The sequence below is a fragment of the Oryctolagus cuniculus genome, chromosome 8, assembly GCF_051225735.1.
Source record: "Oryctolagus cuniculus isolate XC-2025 breed Fujian yellow rabbit chromosome 8, ASM5122573v1, whole genome shotgun sequence".
NCBI lineage: Eukaryota > Metazoa > Chordata > Mammalia > Lagomorpha > Leporidae > Oryctolagus > Oryctolagus cuniculus.
In genome coordinates this window covers 126,613,860-126,636,067 of record NC_142874.1, presented here as the reverse complement: position 1 = coordinate 126,636,067, position 22,208 = coordinate 126,613,860, and the positions used below count along the sequence as shown (strand labels likewise).

The window sequence follows — 22,208 nt, the reverse complement described above, 5'->3', positions numbered from 1 at the left end:
GAAAAACAGAACATTGAGTTACTGTCCTAATTTTAGTTCCTTACTGAATCATTGTGTGTAACAGTGCTTGCTATTTAAGTGAACTTTTCATGGAATACACAAATCTATTACCTATAAGATTAATTTTACTTAAAGTATGTCTGAAAGGGGACCATGTGGATTCTTTGTGAGTTATAAATTGGCTTAGGATATTGTGTTTTGTTGGGCATGAGGAAATTAGTTAAGAATAAATAAGAAAAATCTGCTAGTTGTATTTAGGAAAGCTGACTAGCACAGGGATAATGTGGGAACAGAAACCATTGGAGAATGGTTCAACAGATATGATAGAATAATAGCCAGATTTTTTTTTTTTTTTGAAGCAAGGTAGTTAGTAAAAGAAAAGGCAAGGATAAATTGTAATGCTAACTAGCATAAACTTTTTAGGGATAGTGAAGAACTATTAAGATATATTTATGGATCAATACAAAGTAGAAATACTATATGAAGTTGATTGTTAGGGTGACAAAAAACAATTTTTTAAATTTATTTTTTAAGTAATACAAATTTCATAAATACAACTTTAAGAATATAGTTATTCTTCCCGCTATACCTGCCTTCCCACCCACATTCCCAGACCTCCCCTTCCTTCCTCTCCCCTTGCCAGTCCCATTATCCATTGAGATTCATTTTCATTTAACTTTGTGAATGGAAGACCAATGCTATACTAAGTAGACAAACTTGATACTAAGTAAAGATTTCAATAATTTGCACACACACACACAACTGAGAACTAGTTTTACAGTTAACTCTCATAATACAGCTCATTGAGGACAGTGGTCCTGCATTGGGAGTTAGTGCGCAGTGACTGCTGTCGTTGATTTAACAATTAACACTATTTGGTATGACATCAGTGACCACCCAGGGCTCTTGACATGAGCTGCCTAGGCCTTTTGATTCCACAGATTCTATCAGTATTTGGAGAAGGCCATATGCAAAGTAGAAGTTCTCTCCTTCCTTTAGAGAAAAGTACATCCTTTCATGGCCGCTTCTCTTTTTTTTTTTTTTTTTTAAGATATATTTATTTATTTGAAAGTCAGAGTTACACAGAGAAGGAGAAGCAGAGAGAGAGAGACAGAGAGAGGTCTTCCATCTGCTGGTTCACTTCCCAGTTGGCTGCAGTGGCCGGAGTTGCACCAGTCCGAAGCCAGGAGCCTCTTTTGGGTCTTGCATGTGAGTGCAGGGGCCCAGGGACTTGGGCCATCTTCTACTGCTTTCCCAGGTGATAGCCACTTCTTTCTGTTGGGTCTTACTCACAGAGATCCTTCATGTAGAACATAGCAAAAACCATTTCTGAAAAGGTATTTAGCCCATCATTATTTTCTGCATGAAAACGTGGAAGCCATCTGAATTTTCCTAAGTAGAAAGTTATTTAAGTAAATTATGGGTTGTCACTTAAACATAATTATGCAAAAATAACTTTCCATGTAACAACATGAAAATAAATAACAAATGAAAAAATATGTACTTGTAATGTTGGAATGAGACTTTCACTCTTTCCTCCCACTCTGCTGCCTCTAGTTTTTCAATAAAATTTATTGCTTATTAGAAATAAAACTATAGTCAAAGTATAATTAAAAGTTTAGAACCTACTGACAATTTATAATGAAAACAACATGGCAATTATTTTTAAATATAGACATTTTGTTATCATTGATTTTTACTTGTGTTTGTTTTTATTTGTGTATGTATGTGACTGACTGTGAAGACCAAAGGAGACATTGGTATCATTGGAAAATAATTCTGGATGATGCCTTTTTGAGAGCAAGGGAGAAAGTGCCATTTTTAGATAATGTTGCAAGAGATTTTATTTTATGTAACTTACTCTATTAACCTTCATTTTCACATCATTGAGAAGAAAATTTGTTACTTAATTTTATAATACTAGTTTATTCATTCATTATTTAATCTCCATATTGCTCTTTACTGAATATTTTACTAACTTGTTTGAAATGTGTATAACAGAAGAGGTAAAGGCAGACCTATACAGTCCATTGTAGTAACATTAGGTGTAAAATTTTGGACAATAAAGTGCTTTAATTTTTTTTTTTTTTAATGCCATCTCACCAGTCCAAGTGATCAATTTCAGTTCACAATTGACCATAATGAAAGGACTAAGAGTCAAAGGGAGCACATAAACAAGTCTAGTACCTGCTAATACTAACCGATAGAATAAATAAAGGGGAGAGTGATCCAACATGGGAAGCGAGGTACTCAGCAGACTCATAGAATGGCAGATGTCCTAAACAGCACTCTGGCCTCAGAATCAGCCCTAAAGGCATTCCGATCTGGCTGAAAAGCCCATGAGAGTATTTCAGGCATGGAAAGCCAAAACACCCTGGCAAAAAAAAAAAAAAAAAAAAAAAAAAAAACCTAAATGAAAGATCTCTGTGAGTGAGATCCCAGTGGAAAGAACAGGTCTTCAAAGAAGGAGGTACCTTTCTCTGAAGGGAGGAGAGAACCTCCACTTTGAATATGACCTTGTCTAAACAAGATAAGAGTCGGTGAACTCAGAAGGCTTCCATAGCCTTGGAAACTCATGACTGGTGCATAGGGAGATTACTGATGCCATAAACAGTAGTGTCAATTTGTAAAGTCAACAACAGGAGTCACTGTGCACTTACTCCTCCTGTAGGATCTCTGTCCTTAATGTGCTGTATATTGAGACTTAATGCTATAATGAGTACTCAAACAGTATATTTCACTTTGTGTTTCTATGGGGGTGCAAACTGTTTACTTAATGTATACCAAACTGATCTTCTGTAAAAAAAAAAAAAAAAAAAGAAAGAAAGAAATTATCAACTCCCAACTTGACTCTCGCTGGAATTAAACATGACAATAGGTCTGATCTGATTTCATCATCATTTAAAAACTCATCTATTATTTTTCACTTTATGTTTGTGTGGGCGCTAACTGTTGAAATCTTTACATAATGTATGCTGAACTGATCTTCTGTATATAAAGAGAATCGAAAATGAATCCTCATGTGAATGGAAGGGGAGAGGGAGTGGGAAAGGGGAGGGATGCGGGTGGGAGAGATGTTATGGAGGGGAAGCCATTGTAATCCATAAGCTGTACTTTGGAAATTTATATTCATTAAATAAAAGTTAAAAAAAAAGGAAATAAAGTCAATATAAACATAAAAAAAAAAAGATTTCTTTATTCACTAGAGAGGCAGTTACAGACAAAGATTGATGTTCCATTTCATCCACTGATTTGCTTCCCAGATGGCCACAAGGTCTGGGCTGGGCCAGGCTGAAGTCAGGAGCCAGGAACTCTGTCTGGGTTTCCCACGTGAGTGGCAGGGCCCAAGCACTTAGGCCATCTTCTGCTAATTTCTAGGTGCATTTGCAGTGGATTGGATCAGAAGTGGAGTAGTCAGAACTCCAAATGGAACTCTATGGGGTGCTGACTTTACAGGTTGTGGCTTAACCCACTGTACCTCAGCGCTGACCCTAAGTGCTTTTATTGTTTTAAAGTAAGTTTTAACGTTTCTTAGAAATAATATCTTTAAATTTTAAAAAAGAACCAACTAAACATTTTTAAAATACTTGGAAATACTATTCGTAATTTTATACTACTTGATAGTTCTGTAAGCCTTGTGATATTTATTAAACTATTATTATCTTTGATAAATCCCTTGCACTCCCTGAGTTTGTTCCAAGTTTTTATTTATCTCATTTATTTGAAAGGCAGACAGAGATAGAGATCTTCCATCTTCTGGTTCACTCTCCAAATGCTTGTAATAGCTGGAGCTGGGCCTGCATCAGGATCCCAACCAAGGATCCTAGACTCAGTCTCCAGTTGTTCCATGTATGTAGCTAGGGTCCCAAGTGTGGAGCCTGCACTTGTTGCCTCCTATGGTCTGCATTAGCAGGAAACCTGAATCCTAAGTGGAACTTGGACATGAATCCAGTGTGTTCCAATTAAGTACTATTAATATTTGTCACATTTGGTAGTTACTAGACTGATTTACTCATCCTTTGTATTTAATAACTAGACATAAGTTTCTTTCAGTGTGGTCACTGGATCACTTGCATCAGTGACGTCTGATTAAGTGCAGAGTGCGAAGACCCACCCCGAACTTGGTGAATCTTTGATGGGTCAGGTACTTTGTTGGCACCTGATTTTATGTTCTTTTGTTCAGTTTGTCCACCTTGCAGAGCAGCTTTAGGTCAGTGTCCCTCCAGCATTCCCCAGAGCATTCACATAAAAGTTAATTCTATCTGTAGATTTATTCATAATCCATTTGCTCAAAAGGTGACAGGATACTTGTTCTGTAATTGTGGTCCTGAGAAGAAAGGATAAAGTAAGAATGATGCATGGACCTTATACCCTGCAATGCTGAGTATTGTTTTGCCCATGGTTTCACAGCTCTCTCTGATGTGTCCTGGCTAAGACTGTTTTCAGTGAGCAGGTGTCTCTTGCATCTAGTTAGAGCAAATGCCAACAAAGAATCTCAGCCCAAAATGATGTATTTCACTTGGCACATATACCTTTAGTTTGGATCTTAGGCATTGTGTTGCTAATATTTAGATTATAGTGTTTACTCCATTCAGTAATAATCTGTAACCCTCTTGTATTTTTGGTGGCTGAAGAAAGCTTTTATTTATTCCTTTCTTGTTAAACTGGCAGTTTAGAAGGAAAAATCTTAAAAATACTGGACAAAGTGTAAGGAAATAACTAGAGCACTGCATATTCTAAGCTTTTGATAGTCTCTACCTCTGACAGAATGAAAGGGGGGGGGAATTGTTTTTGTATTACTCTGAATGTATGAAGTGAGATGTATATTAGACTGAGAAACTAAGCTTTTTACCGTATCTAGAGGGGATTTACATTCCATTACTCACTATCCCATTTTGGATCTTGGCATGCATACGTATCCCCAGCATGGATGCCACAGAGCTTGCCACGTTGTCAGTGTAACTCTACTGTACTTCTGTAGATATCAGAAGTTGTCTGAAGTTAATACAAAGTTATATAAAATTTGAACATTCAGAATTCATTTGTAAGGTTATATAACTTGCTATAAAACCTAGTTAATTATATTTTTCCTTCATTATGCCTTTGTGCACTCCCTTCTCTTGCTATCATGCTTTGCCTCTACATAAAATTTTACTCGTGATTTTTTCAGGCTTAACTCATTTGGCATTTATTTCCTGAAACATATTTTCACAAATTTCTTTTTTCTCAAAATATATGTGACCACCCTTATTAAAAATAAAGCAAAATTTCTATATTATGCACATAGTACCCATTGTCTTACTAAATAATTATATGTGCTGCTTCATTCACTTTCGACTAAAAGCTGTAAAAGTGGGAATACAAGCTATATGCCTCTCATTTTTGTGTATCCTTTAGCTGAACAGTTTTAGTTGTAGGTACAGTGAAAAGTTCTTTAAAGCATTTCTTTAATTTGTCATTATTTGCTTTGCATAAGATAAAATCTTACCCAATGCTATTAATTTTTTAGTATTCCTACCTACCTAAGAGCTGTTTATTACCTGCCATCTTTGTGTTTCAGTATTGTGTTAGGTTGATAAAGAACTATTAAAACACAGAATATCTTTTTTAAGCTTGGTAAGACTGTTTTGCCCTATAGCTCAAGAGTTCCTAGAGCCAGGTTTTTAGTGCCTTATTGAATTTTAGTAGCGGACATAATTTATATTTATGAGTCTTTGTACAACTTGGAGCCATTCCATGAGTGGTAGAGAATGTGCCTCACTGAGTAGGGGAGAAGATATGAATCTAGGAAAGCAGCCTTGAACTAAGGATGGGGAATTCTTCTATTTTCATTTCGTGTTAATAGTCTGATTAGGGTGGAGCTTCTTGGTGGTCAGTTAATAAGTACATTTTTTTGAGTACACAGAAGCAGAACCAAGTACATTATTTCGCTTGTGAAGTACTGTTGTAAAGTAACTGAAATGTAGATGGTAATAACCTTGTTTGTAATCAGGTTCAGAGAGGTTGCTAGAGAGAGCTGAAATACAAACTCAAGATTGTCTTGGTTCTCTAGCCCATGCTCTTAAATGCTGTCCAGATAGGTGGTCCCTGGCTTGACTTGAAGAATGTGAAAGTGATTCACATTCAATAGAAACCATAAACTTTGAGTTTTGATCTTTTCCTGAGCTAATGATATGCAGAAAAGTGCCCTGTCTCTTAGTAGTGGCAGCTTCAGTGAGCCATGTGCTTACCAGGGTAAATAAGGAAGACTTCATAGTGTATTGCTGTGCCCTGGTTAGATATATTAAATGCATTTCAACTTAAGATAATTTTTATGAGTTTATTGGGATGTAACCCTGTAGTAAGTTGAAGAAAACCAGTGTTAGCTTTTGTTGAGAATTTTGGAGAAAGCGGAAAGAGCTAGTCCCTGAAAGATCTCTCTCTGTAGGGACTGTGCTCTACCAGTGGTAAGGGAGTGTTTAATGTTAGTCACATTAAATGTCAAGTTAGGAATTTGCTATCTTTTAGAAAGGTTTTTGCAAAAGAATGTAATCTATGCTACTTTCTTTTAGACGTGAATTACCTTTCACTAAGTCGGCTCATCTCACGAATCCTTGGAATGAACATAAGCCAGTAAAAATTGGACGTGATGGACAGGTTTGTTTTTATTGATTCTTTAAAAAAATACATTATTTCACCACCCTTTTTGAGATCTTTATTAAGGACATTTTATAATAAATTTTTGATAGAATTCATAGGAAAGATGGAGGGGAAAATTCTTATTTAGTGTTCATGATTACTGTGAGTTTTGACGGACAAGACTTTGATTAATGTTGAATATAAGTAGACTATATATTCCTTTCGTTAATACAATTGAAGGAGAAAAAGAGGTGACGTGATTTTAAATGGTTTTCATTATGGTGTCGCTAACAAATTTTGCGCTTTGTATAATACATTTTAGAATTGCCATTTAAACTTTTTGCTGAACTTATCAGAATGGAAAGAAACCTGACATCAAATCTGCAAATGAAGTTGAAATTGTGTAGTGTGGTTTAAAATGAGCCCCAACTGGTAACCCTCATAATTCCTACTTGTAGTTTGGAACCAGAAGTTATGGTATGGTGTTTTCATTGCTCATGAGAGAAAATACTGGGGATTGAGAATAAGATTTCATTTTTCAAAGCCCATAGGTTAGTGAGCCTTTATAATTACTCTAATATATTTCATTGCATTTAGGAATTCTTATTATCAAAGTTGTTAATACACATGTTAACATGTATTTTTTCTACATTGTTTTAGGATGGATGACTTTGTCCTGGTTATTTTTGTACTTTGTACAAAGAAATATTCACTTGTTTTCAGAGACTTATTGTCTTATTTAGCTTTGGAGATTTTATGCTTTTGGTTTTTGCCTGTTATACAAATGCACAAAGCACTTTTGTTTATGTGAAAGGAAGTTTATTGGAATCCCATGTGATCAGCTATGGGAAGGAAGCCTCCGAGTCAGTTTTTGTTCTATACATCAGGAAAATACAAATCTTTTAAAAGGTTCTCCTGGTTTTGTCTTGTAAACTGCTGCTTTCCTATTCTAGGAAATTGAACTTGAATGTGGAACCCAGCTTTGTCTTCTATTTCCCCCTGATGAAAGTATTGACTTGTATCAGGTCATTCATAAAATGCGTCACAAGAGAAGAATGCATTCTCAGCCCAGATCAAGAGGACGTCCATCCCGTCGAGAACCAGTCCGGGATGTGGGAAGGTTAGAAACGTTCTTTGGACTGATAATAGGCACATGTATCAGAATAACATGATGGAGGAATGTGATTCGTCAAAAGTTTGTTCTGCGGTAAAGAAGAAAGAGAAAATCCTCAAATCAAGCTGCATGGACTAGTTTGTGGCTTCATTGAGGATTTCACATGGTCACCTTGGTCTCAGTCATTTTTCAAGATGAAAATGGGGATCTTTCCTTATGCAGAAAAAATTATTTGCCAAAGGATGATAGCCAGTTTAGATTAGATAATACTCTGATAATTACAGTATGCTATTGAAATGAGGTAGGCATTTGTTCCTAAGAACAGGATAGAAAGAAGGAAAAGAAGGTCAAGTCTTTATTTGCAAAAATTGTTAATATTTTGTAAAAAGCCTTTTCTTTCAGGTGTGTCTCTGGATAAGCCTTATCAGATATGGGACTTATATAAAGGATCACTAATATTTTTTCAGAAGATGACGCCTCATTTAGAGGATAAATATTTTAAGTTATTCTGATACTCAAGAGGAGCATTATTGGGACTGTTTGAAATTTTATCACCGTGATGTGTTAACCCCATTGCCAGATATGCTCTAACATGTACCCAGTGAATTCATACATCTTCCTGAGCTTCTGAAAACAATAGGTTCTTTCCAAAGGGGATCAAGTGGCCCTGGGAGACCCGGCAACAAACCGAAAAGAAGGGCTGTTGCTGTGTCTGTTTACAACTTTTCCAGATGCTGGCAGTACCTGTGGACTTAAAAGTGTTTTTTAGAGGATCGCCATGGTTATTGATCACTACTTTATGAACTAAACAGCATTTTCCAGGAAAAGGGGGTTTAACTTGTTGCAGAATTGGAGAAGTCTTTGCAAAGGACTGATAAAAGCCCTTCTACCCAACACCTTCCCCTGTATAGATTTGCGTACAGCTATATCTAAAATATTCTACTAAAGACTATTGGATATGTGGTTGATGGGATGAAACCTTTGGTTAAGTTTCCTTTTGGTGGAAACATCCTGTGGTAGGTACAGATATTCCAACAAGAGTCCCCATTTCTTTGAGCTTAAAAAAGGACACTATCGAGTAGGTAGGAGGAAACCTGGCAGAGCCCCCTTATTTCTGGCCTAAAAGGACTGAGCACCAAGATGTCTTTTGAAGTTTTAAGCTAAGAGGTTTCCAGTGCAAAATACAGTATATGCAAGTGAAGTTTTTACCTCAGTTTTGCAATGGACTGCAAACTATACTTATAACACCACTACACCTTCTCTCAAGCCTGCCAGGGCCTCCATTTATGTATGTGGCTTACAGCTTAAAGTCAGTAGTTGGACTACTATATGAACTGTTACTATCATGTTTTATACCGGTCGTAAATGCACTCCCCAAACTACAGGAAAGCGGTATGTTTTATTTTTTAAACCAGCTTTTAATTTTCTTAGTATTATTTATTGTAGATGCAATTGTTTTTAATTCTGTTGGGGGGGTTGGGTTTATTGCACTTAACTTTGCAGATTAAGTGAATTTGTGTTGGAAAAGTTAATGAAAACAGTATTCAGAAAAACACCTGGAAAGTTAGTGATGCTAGGGTATAACAGTTATTTGACTTAAAGGATAAAAAGAGATACTTTTTTTTAATTTTGTTTAGCTCTTTATTAAATGCTAAGCAATTGAAGTGTATTTATGATGTGTTACAAAACCATCAATATTTATGGAAGGTAGTAAAAAGCAGCCTGCTGTACATAGTAAAATTTCACCTTATAAAGAGTGCACTTGAAATTAGTTTTATGAACTTTGTTAGAACTCTGACCCATTACTTGCCAGTTTATAAAAGCCAAATTTATTATAAGACATTGTCTCTGGAAAAAAAATTTCCTCACTTTCTACATGTTATTTAATATAGAAAGAATAAGTGTAATTAAGAGATTAAAAAATTAGTTTTTCAAAGTTAAGGTTTTAAAAATTTGCCTGTAAAGTCACTTTTAATAAGTGTTAAATTTTCTGTATGATTTTGTAAAAAGTAAAAATTTTGTGCAGAGAATAATATTTTTAAGAAATTTTGTTCAGACTTAAGATGACATTAATAATAAGTTTAAACATACAGATTTTAGCTACTTTTTGTATAATTATGGTAGGACTCCCTTCCTTCCCATTTTCACCTGAATGGAGACTTTGTTTGGGAAAATGTTTCAATTGTTATACTGAACATTTACATTAGGGTTTTGGTCACTTAATTACTTTTGTTCAGACCACTAAAGTGTTTATTTACATGTTTTGATCAGATTACTCTTTACAGTTGTCTTATCATAGCATGAGATTACAGAGAATATCTACTTATTGTGATACTTTTAAGGTTTGGTTTATAGGAATTAATTTGAGGAATCAATTTAGGAATGTTGAGATAATTTCTCAAGAATTGAGATGTTAATGTAAAGGAAATAATGGTTTATTCTTTGTTCTTACTTCTGTCAAAAACTCTTGTTTACTGTTTGTTCTCCTAGCAGTTTTTGGTTTAATTTTTAATGTGTCTAATTTGTGTAGGCGTCGACCAGAAGATTATGATATTCATAACAGCAGAAAGAAACCAAGGATTGACTATCCCCCTGAGTTTCACCAGAGACCAGGTTAATATTTTATCATCCTGCAGATATTTGACTTAAACTTGTTAAAAAAAAAAAAGCAAAAAGCAAAAAAAACAAAACAAAAAACCCTTCAGTGAAAAACTTATAGTATTAAAAGAGAAAAGTTTAGGACAGGATTACTTAAACCTTAGAAAATAATTAATAGTTCTCTTTAGAAATTCTTCATCTAACACGTTAAGGTTCAGTCTTATTCAGTGTGATTCATCATAACCTATTAATTACATGAAATTGCTAATTTTGCAAAAATGGAAACTTGCACATGTATTAAAATTAGGGAAAATGAAGATCTTTTACGTTATTACGTTTGTGATACTATTGTTTTCTGTGGTAAATATTTAACCTTAACTAGAAATGAAATTATGTTTTTTTTTAATAAAAAGCTTTGATTTCTTGTTTTTGGAGAGGAATGGGAGGTACTTGGTTTGTAATCTAAATGTACTTTTTAAATTATGGAACTTAAAAGGTAAACCATATTCGAGAAATGATGCCATATTTAGAATACAGGGTTACATTTATGAAACGACACAATTTATAATTGGTGTTACTGAGCGTCCTAAAACTGTTGTATAATAAGTGACATAAGAATTCTCATTCTTTTCCAAAATGGAAGATTTTCTTGCAGATGATGGAAATCATTTCTCCTCAGTAACATGACCACGCAGATGTTTTTGCATTTTGATTTGTTGGGTGCTTCTAATAGAAGCAGGGGGAAGAATATTTCTCTTAATGCCAACGTTCTTTGATACTCAATGTATTTGTCTTCATTTTTGCAACTTTTGCAATTTTTTTTTCCCTGCTTATTTATGGCTTACTTAGCAAGGCCTTCTATATACCATAGGTTGAAAGCAAACATTTGTTTTAAGGAAGTTCTTTTACAGTGTCTTCAAAGTAGTACCTCTGCCCTTACCTTCCCCATCATGCTGAATGAAGAAATTTTCTAGATTTGGGCCGTGAACTTACAAGATACATAAGAAAACTTCCTTAGAAGTAATATCATTAAGTTATTTAGTTACTTCTAGATTATCATGTAATCTGAGAAGAAAATTTGAAAATGGAATAATAACATCACTTAGAGTCATATTTCATGGAAAGAATTGAAATGTGTGGTAAGGAAGGTTTAATTGTAATGCCGTAATAAAGAAATATAAATTTGATTTACTAAAATGCTTGATGTTTGAACAGGGTATTTAAAGGATCCACGATACCAGGAAGTAGACAGGTAAGTTGGGTTCACTCTTGCTTAGCTTTGAATTACATTCTTGGAACTAGTATATGAATTACCTGAATTTAGTTTCACAAATCTTATTCCCAACAGACGATTTTCAGGAGTTCGTCGAGATGTGTTTTTAAATGGGGTAAGCATTACATTTTACGTATTTCATACAGATTAAATTAAATCAGGGTCTGCTTTGCTTTTATTTCTGGGATGATTTTTATTTGTTGTTGACATTGTCATCTTTCATTTTAGTCCTACAATGATTATGTGAGGGAATTTCATAACATGGGACCACCACCACCTTGGCAAGGAATGGTTTGTATTCTACTTTTTTTACACGTTATTAACTTCATATGCAGTTCTTAATAATTTCAGTGCTCACTTAGAATATTGTGGCAGTTAGTCATTAGACTGAAAATACAAATTTTGGATGATAAGTGATTACATACTGTTTTGAAATCCAAAGACTAATGAGTAAGTTGATTTATGTTAATAGTATCTGCTGCCTGATGGGGAAATACAGTGGTGTATTATGGTAATAGTTGGTACAAGCTCTGTCTTGGGGCTTAAAAGCATTCCCTTCTCTTTCCCCAACTCTCCGACCTTGGACAAGTGATTTTATAATGCATCTCTTTAGTTTTTTTCATCTGTAAAATTCAGTGAGTCTTTGTTCATTGTTTGGCTTATCAGACATTGAATACTTAACTGTGTGCAAGGCACTGTGCTTGTTCTGTATATTATAAGTGGTTAATGAAGTGGATATTACATCGTCCTCACGTAGCTTACAATTTAATGGAGTCTGTCAGTCTCATAAGGTTGTTAAGATAAATCCACAGGCGGGCGCCGTGGCTTAATAGGCTAATCCTCCGCCTGTGGTGCCGGCACACCGGGTTCTAGTCCTGGTTGGGGCACCGGATTCTGTCCCCGTTGCCCCTCTTCCAGGCCAGCTCTCTGCTATGGCCCGGGAGTGCAGTGGAGGATGGCCCAAGTACTTGGGCCCTGCACCCGCATGGGAGACCAGGAGAAGCACCTGGCTCCTGGCTTCGGATCAGCGGGATGCACCGGCCACAGCGCGCCGGGCGGCGGCCATTGGAGGGTGAACCAACGGCAAAAGGAAGAACTTTCTCTTTCTCTCACTGCACACTCTGCCTGTCAAAAAAAAAAAAAAGAAAGAAAGAAAAGATAAATCCACAGACCACGTGGCAGTTATAGCATAGGGCTTGTTAACAATAGTAATCTATATAAAATAAAATTAAATAAGCCCCAATATGAGTAAGCATTGTGGCGCAGGACACCTGCATCCCTTGTTGGGGTTGCTGGTTCAAGTCCTTGTTATTCCATGCTTCTCATCCTGCTTCTTGCTAATGTGCCTTGGAGGCAATGGATAATTGACCAAGTACTTGGGTACCTACCCACCTACATGGGAGACCCAAGTACTTTGGTCCCTACCACCTACATTTCTGATTTTGGCCTGGCCTGTTCTATGTCTGGCTATTGTAAGAAATTGGGGATTGAACCAGGGGATAGATGATCGATCAGTCAATCTCTCTATCTCTCTCTGTCCCTGTCCCCCACCCCCAGCCTCCCTCCTTCTCCTTTTGCTTTTTCAAATCTTTCCCAAAAAAAGTCCCAGTTCCTGATTTTTAATTAGTTCCCTTAAGAAAATTGGATATTCTTAGAATATATTAAGATATTTAGAGTAGTTAAAACATTAATTGACAATAAATAAGAATTTAGTAACTTTAGTAGTCTTACTGTTTCTTACCTTATTATCTTTTTATTTTAAATGCTATCCATTGTGGCTGGTGTTGTGGCACAGTGGGCTACACTGAGTTTGCAATGCCGGCATCCCATATTGGAGTGCTCGTTTGCGTCCCTGTGTCTGCTTCCAGTCCAACTCTCTGCTAATGCACCTGGGAAAGCAGCAGAGGATGCCTTAAGTACTTGGGCCTCTGCCACCCACATGGGAGACCCAGTGAATTTTGGGCTCTATCCCTGATGTGTGTGTTGGCCACCTGGGGATTAAACCAGTGGGTGGAAGATCTTCTTTCCTGTTTCCCTGTCTTTCCCACTTTCTGTGTCACTCTGCCTTTCAAATAAATAAAAGAAAGCTTTGAAAACAGTGCTGTTATCTGACCTCTTCCTATGACATTTGTTTCATTTACCATATATATGGTCTTATAGCACTCTACACAGGCAGTTGAATTATAAGATTTCTTCCTTTAGATTCTTTGCAAGTTTTTACAAATTGAAATATTTAGTGTATGATTATAATAGTATGAAAGTAACCTTAATTTGCCCTTAAATTGGCATTGAAAAAGTCATTTAGCTCCTGGACTTTTGGGGTAGATTTTGGCATAGTGGTTAAGCACATCCCTAATTTTAGAACCAAATGACCAATATTGTATCCCCTTTGCTAGCATTGTGACTGTGAACAGGTTACCTTTTTTTTTTTTTTTAAGATTTATTTATTTATTTGGAAGGCAGAGTTACACAGAGAAGGAAGGAGAGCCAGAGAGACAGAGAGAGAGGTCTTCCATCTGCTGGTTCACTCCCCTTTGGCCACAACGGCTGAGTCAGGAGCCAGGAGCGTCTTCCAGGTCTCCCACATGGGTGCAGGGCCATCTTCTACTGCTTTCCCAGGCCATAGCAGAGAGCAGGATAGGAAGTGGAGCAGCTGGGACTCGATCCGGCGCCCATATGGGATGCTGGCACTGCAGGTGACGACCTTTATCCACTGTGCCACAGCACTGGCCCCAGGTTACCTGCTTGATGTCTTAGTTTTCCTTCTGTAAACTAGAAATGCTATTTAACTCATGGGGTTCCTCTGAGAATTTTATGAGATATTGTGTATAATTAGTTCAGTGCCTGGCTCATAGTAAGTACTATTTATTTGCCATTTCTGTTAATTAAATGGTAGGAGAAGAAAAGTAAAAGTATTTAGAATGTATGTAGTTTATTACTTGCATTCCGTTTTCAACAAATATGGATAAGTTTTTGAAAAACTTTACTGTCATCAAAATAAGTAGCTAGTACATATTACATTATTTGTTTGGGATTGGTGGTTTTGATGGGAGAGATTCTAAGAATAGCTTTTTTTTTTTTTTAATAGCCCCCTTATCCAGGAATGGAACAACCTCCACATCATCCTTACTATCAACACCATGCTCCACCTCCTCAAGCTCATCCACCTTATTCAGGACATCATCCAGTACCACATGAAGCAAGATACAGAGATAAACGAGTAGTAAGTGCACATGAAGGCAAAGGTGTGAGGGAACCACTTAGAATTCTTGTAGGTAATTTAAATATGGGGATACCGGCTTATGTTGAATGATGGACCATTTTGTATTCTTACTGAAGTCTTTTGGAGTTTCAAAACTTGTTTTTATTAAAAATCTTGGTCCTACATGTTTGGATTATTTAGACAGACTATGATCCTTCTACCACTCAAGTCACAAATTATTTAAGTTGAGGCAACTCCTACGCAGACAAGTATAACTGTCATGTCCTAGATAGGTTATACCTAAGGTATTTTTCTTTCTGTACTAGGATCTAAATGATACTTACGTAATTAGTATTGCAATAGGTGTTTTTAAGCTTTTTGTATATTTTAACTGCCTCAAATTTTCTAGGATAGATGGTATATATTGTTAGTTATTAAGTCCTATTAATAGATAAAGAGTATATCAACAGATTTTTCTAAACTCATTTTGTAATAGATTTCTACCCAATTTTTTTGAAACTAGGAACTAAAAAAATTATCACTTGTCTCTTAGCTCTTTTAGCTATGGTAATGCTAGTAAGCAACAAGCAGATGTTAGAAAATGAAAAAGAATAACTATCTTAGTAATTGGTTCACACAAATTACTTAATTGATCTGAAAGCCTTTTGGGTCACTTCAAAATGGGATGTGTGAAAGATAATAGTCTGAGATATTTGATTTTTTGTTCATTAAAAAGTGTTCAGTTTTTTCTGAGAGTATTTCTGATCTTAGAAAAAGTAATTATGACTAATTAATAGATTTTAGTGCTTTTTTTCCCAAGTTAGTCACACAAGAAAGAAATACACAGCCTGTATATGATGAAATCTTGACTGACTAGTTGAGTTGGGTTGACTTAAAGCATGCTTAAAATAAATGATCATGATTTTTAAAATAGGAAGTCTTTCTAAGATTCCTTTATTGAAGTATGTTTGTACTTTCAACAAGTTCTGTTTCATGGACTTGTACATGACAATGTTTCGTATGGTTTATATCTTTCACTTATTCATTATTATGAAAGGTAGTGTAGAATGGTGTTTTTGAACTGTGTGTTCGCTACATTTAAGCTGACTTTTGAAAGGGGACCAAAATCAGTAAGTAAAAGTAAGCTGAGAGATATGATAGAATCCTTAAACTGGGATGGAGCCAGGCTTACAGGTAGCCACAGTTTGCCCTTGTGCCTCATTTTGATACTCATCTTGTGTGAAACAGTACATATTTTCTTAAAATTCCCTAAATTTTTAGTAACAGCTATTTAGTTTGAAAGAAAATTTAGAGTATAAGACTTAGCAATTTCACCTTAAGAGGGCAGAATTTGTTTTGATGAATTTGTAGGATTCAAGAGGGAAAATTTAGGCAGCATGTAAACATAACGCTTGATGCTTACGACTAGGTGACTGCATTAGCCCAAGTCTTACTAAAGCAGATACATAAAGTCATTAAAGTGGAATAGATTTGAGTGACTTGCTGGAGATGTCTATTCTTCTCTTTCTGTCAAAATTACATTGTGTGAATTAGTTCATTATTGCATTTCTCTAAATTCTTCCTCTATACCAGTCATAATATAGGAACTCATAAATTCCATTCAGATTTCTGATATGCCTAACCTGTTTCTTCCCTTTTCTAGCATGATTATGATATGAGGGTGGATGATTTCCTTCGTCGCACACAAGCTGTTGTCAGTGGCCGGAGAAGTAGACCCCATGAAAGAGATCGGGAGCGAGAGCGAGATCGCCCTAGAGATAACAGAAGAGACAGAGAGAGAGATAGAGGCCGTGATAGAGAAAGAGAAAGAGAGCGATTGTGTGACCGGGACAGAGACCGAGGGGAGAGAGGTCGATATCGAAGATAATGTGCTTTTGAAAGCACTGATTGTTTGAAGATAAAAAAAACTTGTATTTTTTTTTGTGTGTGTTTACAAGTAGTAAATTTTATTTTCAGCTGTCTACTTAAAAGTTCATTGTGTAGAAGGATTTATTATGACCCCTTTGTTCCAAGCATGCAGTATAATAAGAACTGGAAACTCTCAACAATCGCCAAAAATGCACAGTTGACAGTTGAATTGACACTTTTATTGGGGCAGAAGAACAGTCCAAGGATGTAGATATTGATTCATTCTCCATAAATGTTCATCTTACGGTGTGTTCATCCTAGAGTTATTATTTTTGTTTTCTTTCTTTTGGATCTTGATTCATAACTGCCATGATATTTTGCTTTGATCTGTTTCTACATGTAGTTGCACATGGTTCAGAAAAAATAATGCTGCTATCAAGTATGCAAATATAGAAGTATGATGGTTTGACTATATGGCAGTGTTGTAGCAGCCTCTTGGTTTCTCCCTTTCCCTCCTTTTTTTTTTTAAACTTATAAAGTCACTTTTTTTTTTTTTTTCAGTCTTCAATGATGAGAGCAATATTAAGAAGACATTGCTATCTAATTTTTAATCTTTTTAAATAAAAAAAATCCTATGTTCAGTAGCATGGTTGATGCCATTATAGCCTTCCCCTCTAAACTGTATACATTGGCTTGGAATGTTCACAACTTGCGTGTGTGGCAGCGGAAGATAATTCCCATATTCTACATTGCTACTGTTTTGTATAAAATAAATTGGTAAAGATTGACACCTATCTGTTGTATTTCTTGTCTGATTGCAAAATTTCTTAAAGATTATCTTATGGATTGATTAGTGAACATAAAAGGTTGCTTTTTGTATAAGAATTTTAGAAACTCAACAGAACTGAGTAGTCTAAGCCAATTATATATGAAAACATTTCTGTGTTTTTAAAAAATTTTTAAATGTTTTTAATTTAAAAGTAGAGCAAAAGAGCAACAGACATAGATCATCTATCCTCTGGTTTATTCCCCAGATGCCTGCATTTTAAGTTTTCATCCATTGTCTTCTGTGAAGTACTCTGTAGATGTTTTCTATTTTAATTCTTAAATGGGCTTTCTGCAATCTAAACCTTTTATACTTACACATATTTTTAAAAAGATTTAGTTCTTTATTTGAAAGAGAGAGAGCTCTCGCATACTGTGGTTCATCAGCTAGATGGCTACAATGGCCAGGGCTGCTTTCCCATGTGTGTGGCAGGGGCCAGAGCACTTGAGCTGAACTTGGCTGCTTTTCCCAGGCCATCAGCAGGGAGCTAGGTCAGAAGTGGAGCAGCTGGGACACAATCTGGTGTCCATATGGGATGCCAGCATTGCTGGCCATGGCTTTACCTGCTATGCCATGACACTAGCCACTGTGGTTCCATATTTTAAGTTAATTCAGTCCCTCCTAATAGTAACTAAGTTATAACAAATACAGCAACACAAGAAAAGTTCATCAGAATTTTTGTGTGTTTCACTTTTTTTGAATTATACCTTGAATTTTAGCCTTCATGAAGTTCAATAAACATTAAAAGACATTTGCTTTTTTGGCTGCTATTGTTTTTCATACAGTGTCGTATTTAAGACACTTACATATTTGTCAAATCCCAGGGAACAGGCTTATATTTGACCTGTACCACAGGAGGTTCACTCTTGAGGGATACTTAAAACTAATATTACTATGTGTGTATTTGTATAGAATTTAGAATATTTTCCCAGCCATTCTCAATAACGTTTGTTTACCTGTCACAAAAATAAAGCTTAAGAAAAATTATTCTAATTCTGTGCATTGTGGTACAGAGGAAAGAGGGTTGACTTTGTTTTAGGAAATCTAGGTTCTGTCTTTGGCATTAACTTTTAATTAAACCAGTAGGTGATATAGGTGAGTCATTTCCATGACATTTTATATTTTTCAGTAAGTTAGAAAATTTAATGTCAGTGTGGTTTTTTTTTTTTTTCCAAATTCTTGATTGCTAAAGAGTTTAGAAGAATCATCAGAAAAGATATTTTTAAGATAACCAACTATGCAAAACTGGTCGGTAATGCTAATTTTGCTGAAATAATTGTAATGAGTTACAAATCATAATTAGCACTTAATATGCAACAGGCACTTCGATGCTTATACTGTGATGATGTTGATCTAATTTAGTCTTTCCAAGAAACTACCTCATTGCTTTTGAAAAATGCAGAATAGAAATTGATAAATGCTTATGTGTGTTTTTAAATTTTACTGATTTTCAAATGTTAACATTAGCTTCAGATTTTTCTAAGTGACTATCCGGGTAGGTGTTTTGCTCTGTATTTTGAATATTAAGGAACTTTGTGTTGGGTTAATCTGAGATGCTAAAATGTATTGAGCTCTTATTAAGTATCAGGCATTATTCTAAATACAAGTGGTCATTAATTTTCACCATGATATACAATAGATCTCTTGAACATATTCCTGTTACCTAATGGTAATTTTATATCCTTTGATGAACATTTTCTAACTGGCCCTCTCATGTAATTTAACCACTCTAGCTTCTGGTCACTATCATGCTATTCTTACCTTTATGAAATCAACGTTTTAAGTTCTAGCCATAGAAAAGTTCACATGATACTTGTCTTTCTGTGCCTATTTCATATGTCTTTTAGGGTCATCCATTTTATTGCAAATGACAGGATTTTCTTATTTTTTATGGCTGAATGTCCTTTGCATATATTTCATTTTCTTTATCCATTCATTTGTTGATGTCACACAGGTTTATGCATGATCTTGGCTGTTGTGAACAGTGCTGAGGTAAACATGGGAATGTAAATATCTGACTTTGATGCCATTTCCTTGGATACTCAGTCGGCTTGCATCATTTTGTAGGTCTATTTTTTTTTTTTAATTTTTTTAAAAGATTTATTTGAAAGGTTGAGAGAAAGAGACTATTTTCATCTTCTGGTGTACTCTGCAAATGATCTCAAAACCTGGGGCTGGGCCAGTTGGAAGCAAAGAGCCAGGAATTACATCGTGGTCTCACAAATGGGTAGAAGGGGCCCAGGTACTTTAGGCCATCATCTGATTGTTTCCCAGGGTTACTGGGTCAGAAACAGAGCAGCAGGGACTCTAAAAACAAGCACTCCAGTATGAGATGCTGACACTACAAGCAATGGATTATCCTGCTGCACTAAAATGCATCCATTTTTATTTATTTTTTAAAATTTATTTGAAAGAGTCACACAGAAGGAGAGGCAGAGAGAGAGAGGTCTTCCATCTACTTGTTCATTCCCCAATTGGCTGCAATGGCTGGAGCTGTGCCGATCCGAAGCCAGGATCTTCTTCCGGTTTCCCATGTGTGTGCCTGGGCCCAAGGACTTGGGCCATCTTCTACTGCTTTTCCAGGCCATAGCAGAGAGCTGGATTGGAAGTGGAGCAGCTGGGACTTGAACTGGAACCCATATGGGATGCCAGCCCTGCAGGCAGTGGCTTTACCCACTATGCCATAGCGCTTGCCCCTGCATCCATTTTTAACTTTGAGGAAGCTCAACACTCTTTCCATATGGCTGGTTTCTTTTTTTTTCTTTTACAATTACAGGGGCTGGTTCTGTGGTGCAGCGGGTTAAAGCCCTGGCCTGAAGCATCCCATATGGGCGCTGGTTTGAGTCCCGGCTGCTCCACTTCCAATCCAGCTCTCGGCTATGGCCTGGGAAAGCAGCGGAAGATGGCCCAAGTTCTTGGGCCCCTGCACCCATGTGGGAGACCTGGAGGAAGCTCCTGGCTCCTGGCTTCGGATCAGCACAGCTCCGGCCATTGCAGCTAACTGGGGAGTGAACCAGCGGATGGAAGACCTTTCTGTCTCTGCCTCTTTGTCTTTCAAATAAATCTTAAAAAAAAAAAAAAAAAAAAGGTAAAGTAAATACTTGTTTTTAAAGTATAATACTTGAAATTTTTTAACTTCATTTATTATCTTTCCCCCAGAAACCTTTTATTTAAGGTTTACAAACTTCATGCATTTCATAAATACAGCTATAAGAACATAGTGATAGTGATTCTTCCCCGTACCCCCACTCCCACCGTTCTTCCTCCTCTCCTATTATCATTTTTGTATTAACATCTGTTTGTTTAAGATTTATTTATTTATTTGAAAGAGTTACACAGAGATAATGAGAGGCAGAGAAAAAGAGAGGTCTTCGATCTGCTGGTTCACTCCCCAGTTGGCTGCAGTGGCTGGAGCTGCACCAAAGCCAGGAGCCAGGAGCCAGGAGCTTCCTCTGGGTCTCCCATGAGGGTGCAGGGGCCCAAGGACTTGGTGGGCCATCTTCTACTGTTTTCCCCAGCCATTTTTTGCTGATTAAAGTCTATTTTTTCTGATATTAGGATAGCCACACCAGCTTTTTTTTTTTTTTTAATTTGGTTTCTGTTAGCATGGAGTATCTTTTTCCATCCTTTCACTTTCAGTTTGTGTATATCTGTTGTTAAGAAGTGTGTCTTACAAGCAGCAAATAGATGGTCCCTCCCACCCCAGTTCAGCCAGTCTACCTTTTAACTGGAAAGCTGAGGCCACTTAGGTTCAAGGTGACTATTAAAAGTAACAACTTGTCCCCCGTGTTTTCCCATAAATATTCCTATTGTTTACTTTGGATTTCTCTATACCTTTACTGGCAGATTTTCTGCCTTCACCTTCTTTCATAATGACCATATTTCTGTGTGTAGCACATCATTAAGCATCTTTTGTAAGGTTGGATGAGTGGTGACAAATTCAGTTTCTGTATGTTAGGAAGGTTTTTGTTTATCATTCATAAATGAGAGCTTTGCAGGGTGTAGTATTCTGAGTTGACAGGTTTTTTCAATTAACAATTGGACTCTATCTCACCATTCCCTTCTAGCCTGTAGGGTTTCTAATCAGAAGTCAGCTGTGTGTCTAATTAGAGATCCTTTGAAGGTAATCTGGCATTTCTCTACTGCACATTTTAGAATCTTAATGTTTTACTGTGGAGAGTTTGACTTCATGGTGAAAATCTTTTCTTGTCATGTCTGTTAGGAGTTCTGTGTACTTGGACATCCCTTTCTTTCTCCAAATTAGAGAAGTTTTCTATAACTGTTTCACTTAAAGGGCCTTCTAATCCCATTGTCTTCCACACCTTAGACTTGTATGTTGGGTAATTTTATAGTATCCCATAGATTGCCAACACTGTTTTTTAGTTTTCTTTTTTAGTTTTTTGAAAAGATTATTTACTTGAAGGCAGAGTTACAGAGAGGCAGAGGCAGAGAGAGCATCTTCCATACACTGGTTTGCTCCCCAGATGGCTGCAACGGCTGGAGCAGCACTGATCTGAAGCCAGAAGCTGCTTCTGAGTCTCCCACTTGTTTGCAGGGGCTCAAGGACTTGGGCCATCTTCCAGTGCTTTCCCAGGCCATAGCAGAGAACTGGATCGGAAGTGGAGCAGCTGGGACTCAAACTGGCACGCATATGAGATGCCAGCACTGCAGGCAGTGGCTTTACTCACTAAACCCCTGAAGGCCCCTT

General features: G+C 36.4%; 1 protein-coding gene across 7 annotated transcripts in view; it reads left to right on the top strand.

The window, feature by feature from the left end:
- YTHDC1 (YTH N6-methyladenosine RNA binding protein C1) overlaps positions 1-17,468 on the top strand; it is a 36,951-nt gene extending 19,483 nt beyond the window's left edge. For 2 of the 7 annotated variants that reach the window (XM_051820235.2, XM_051820233.2), the window contains 8 exons: positions 6,552-6,636; positions 7,572-7,738; positions 10,263-10,345; positions 11,546-11,582; positions 11,679-11,718; positions 11,832-11,894; positions 14,692-14,826; positions 16,469-17,468. In XM_051820235.2, the coding sequence (XP_051676195.1) occupies positions 6,552-6,636; positions 7,572-7,738; positions 10,263-10,345; positions 11,546-11,582; positions 11,679-11,718; positions 11,832-11,894; positions 14,692-14,826; positions 16,469-16,693 (835 nt within the window). In that variant the 3' untranslated portion in view covers positions 16,694-17,468. Of the gene's footprint in view, positions 1-6,551; positions 6,637-7,571; positions 7,739-10,262; positions 10,346-11,545; positions 11,583-11,654; positions 11,719-11,831; positions 11,895-14,691; positions 14,879-16,468 lie in introns of all 7 variants that reach the window. The other 5 variants (XM_089302702.1, XM_089302701.1, XM_051820234.2 and 2 more) reach the window with 3 other exon arrangements.
- Positions 17,469-22,208: the final 4,740 nt, after the last annotated feature.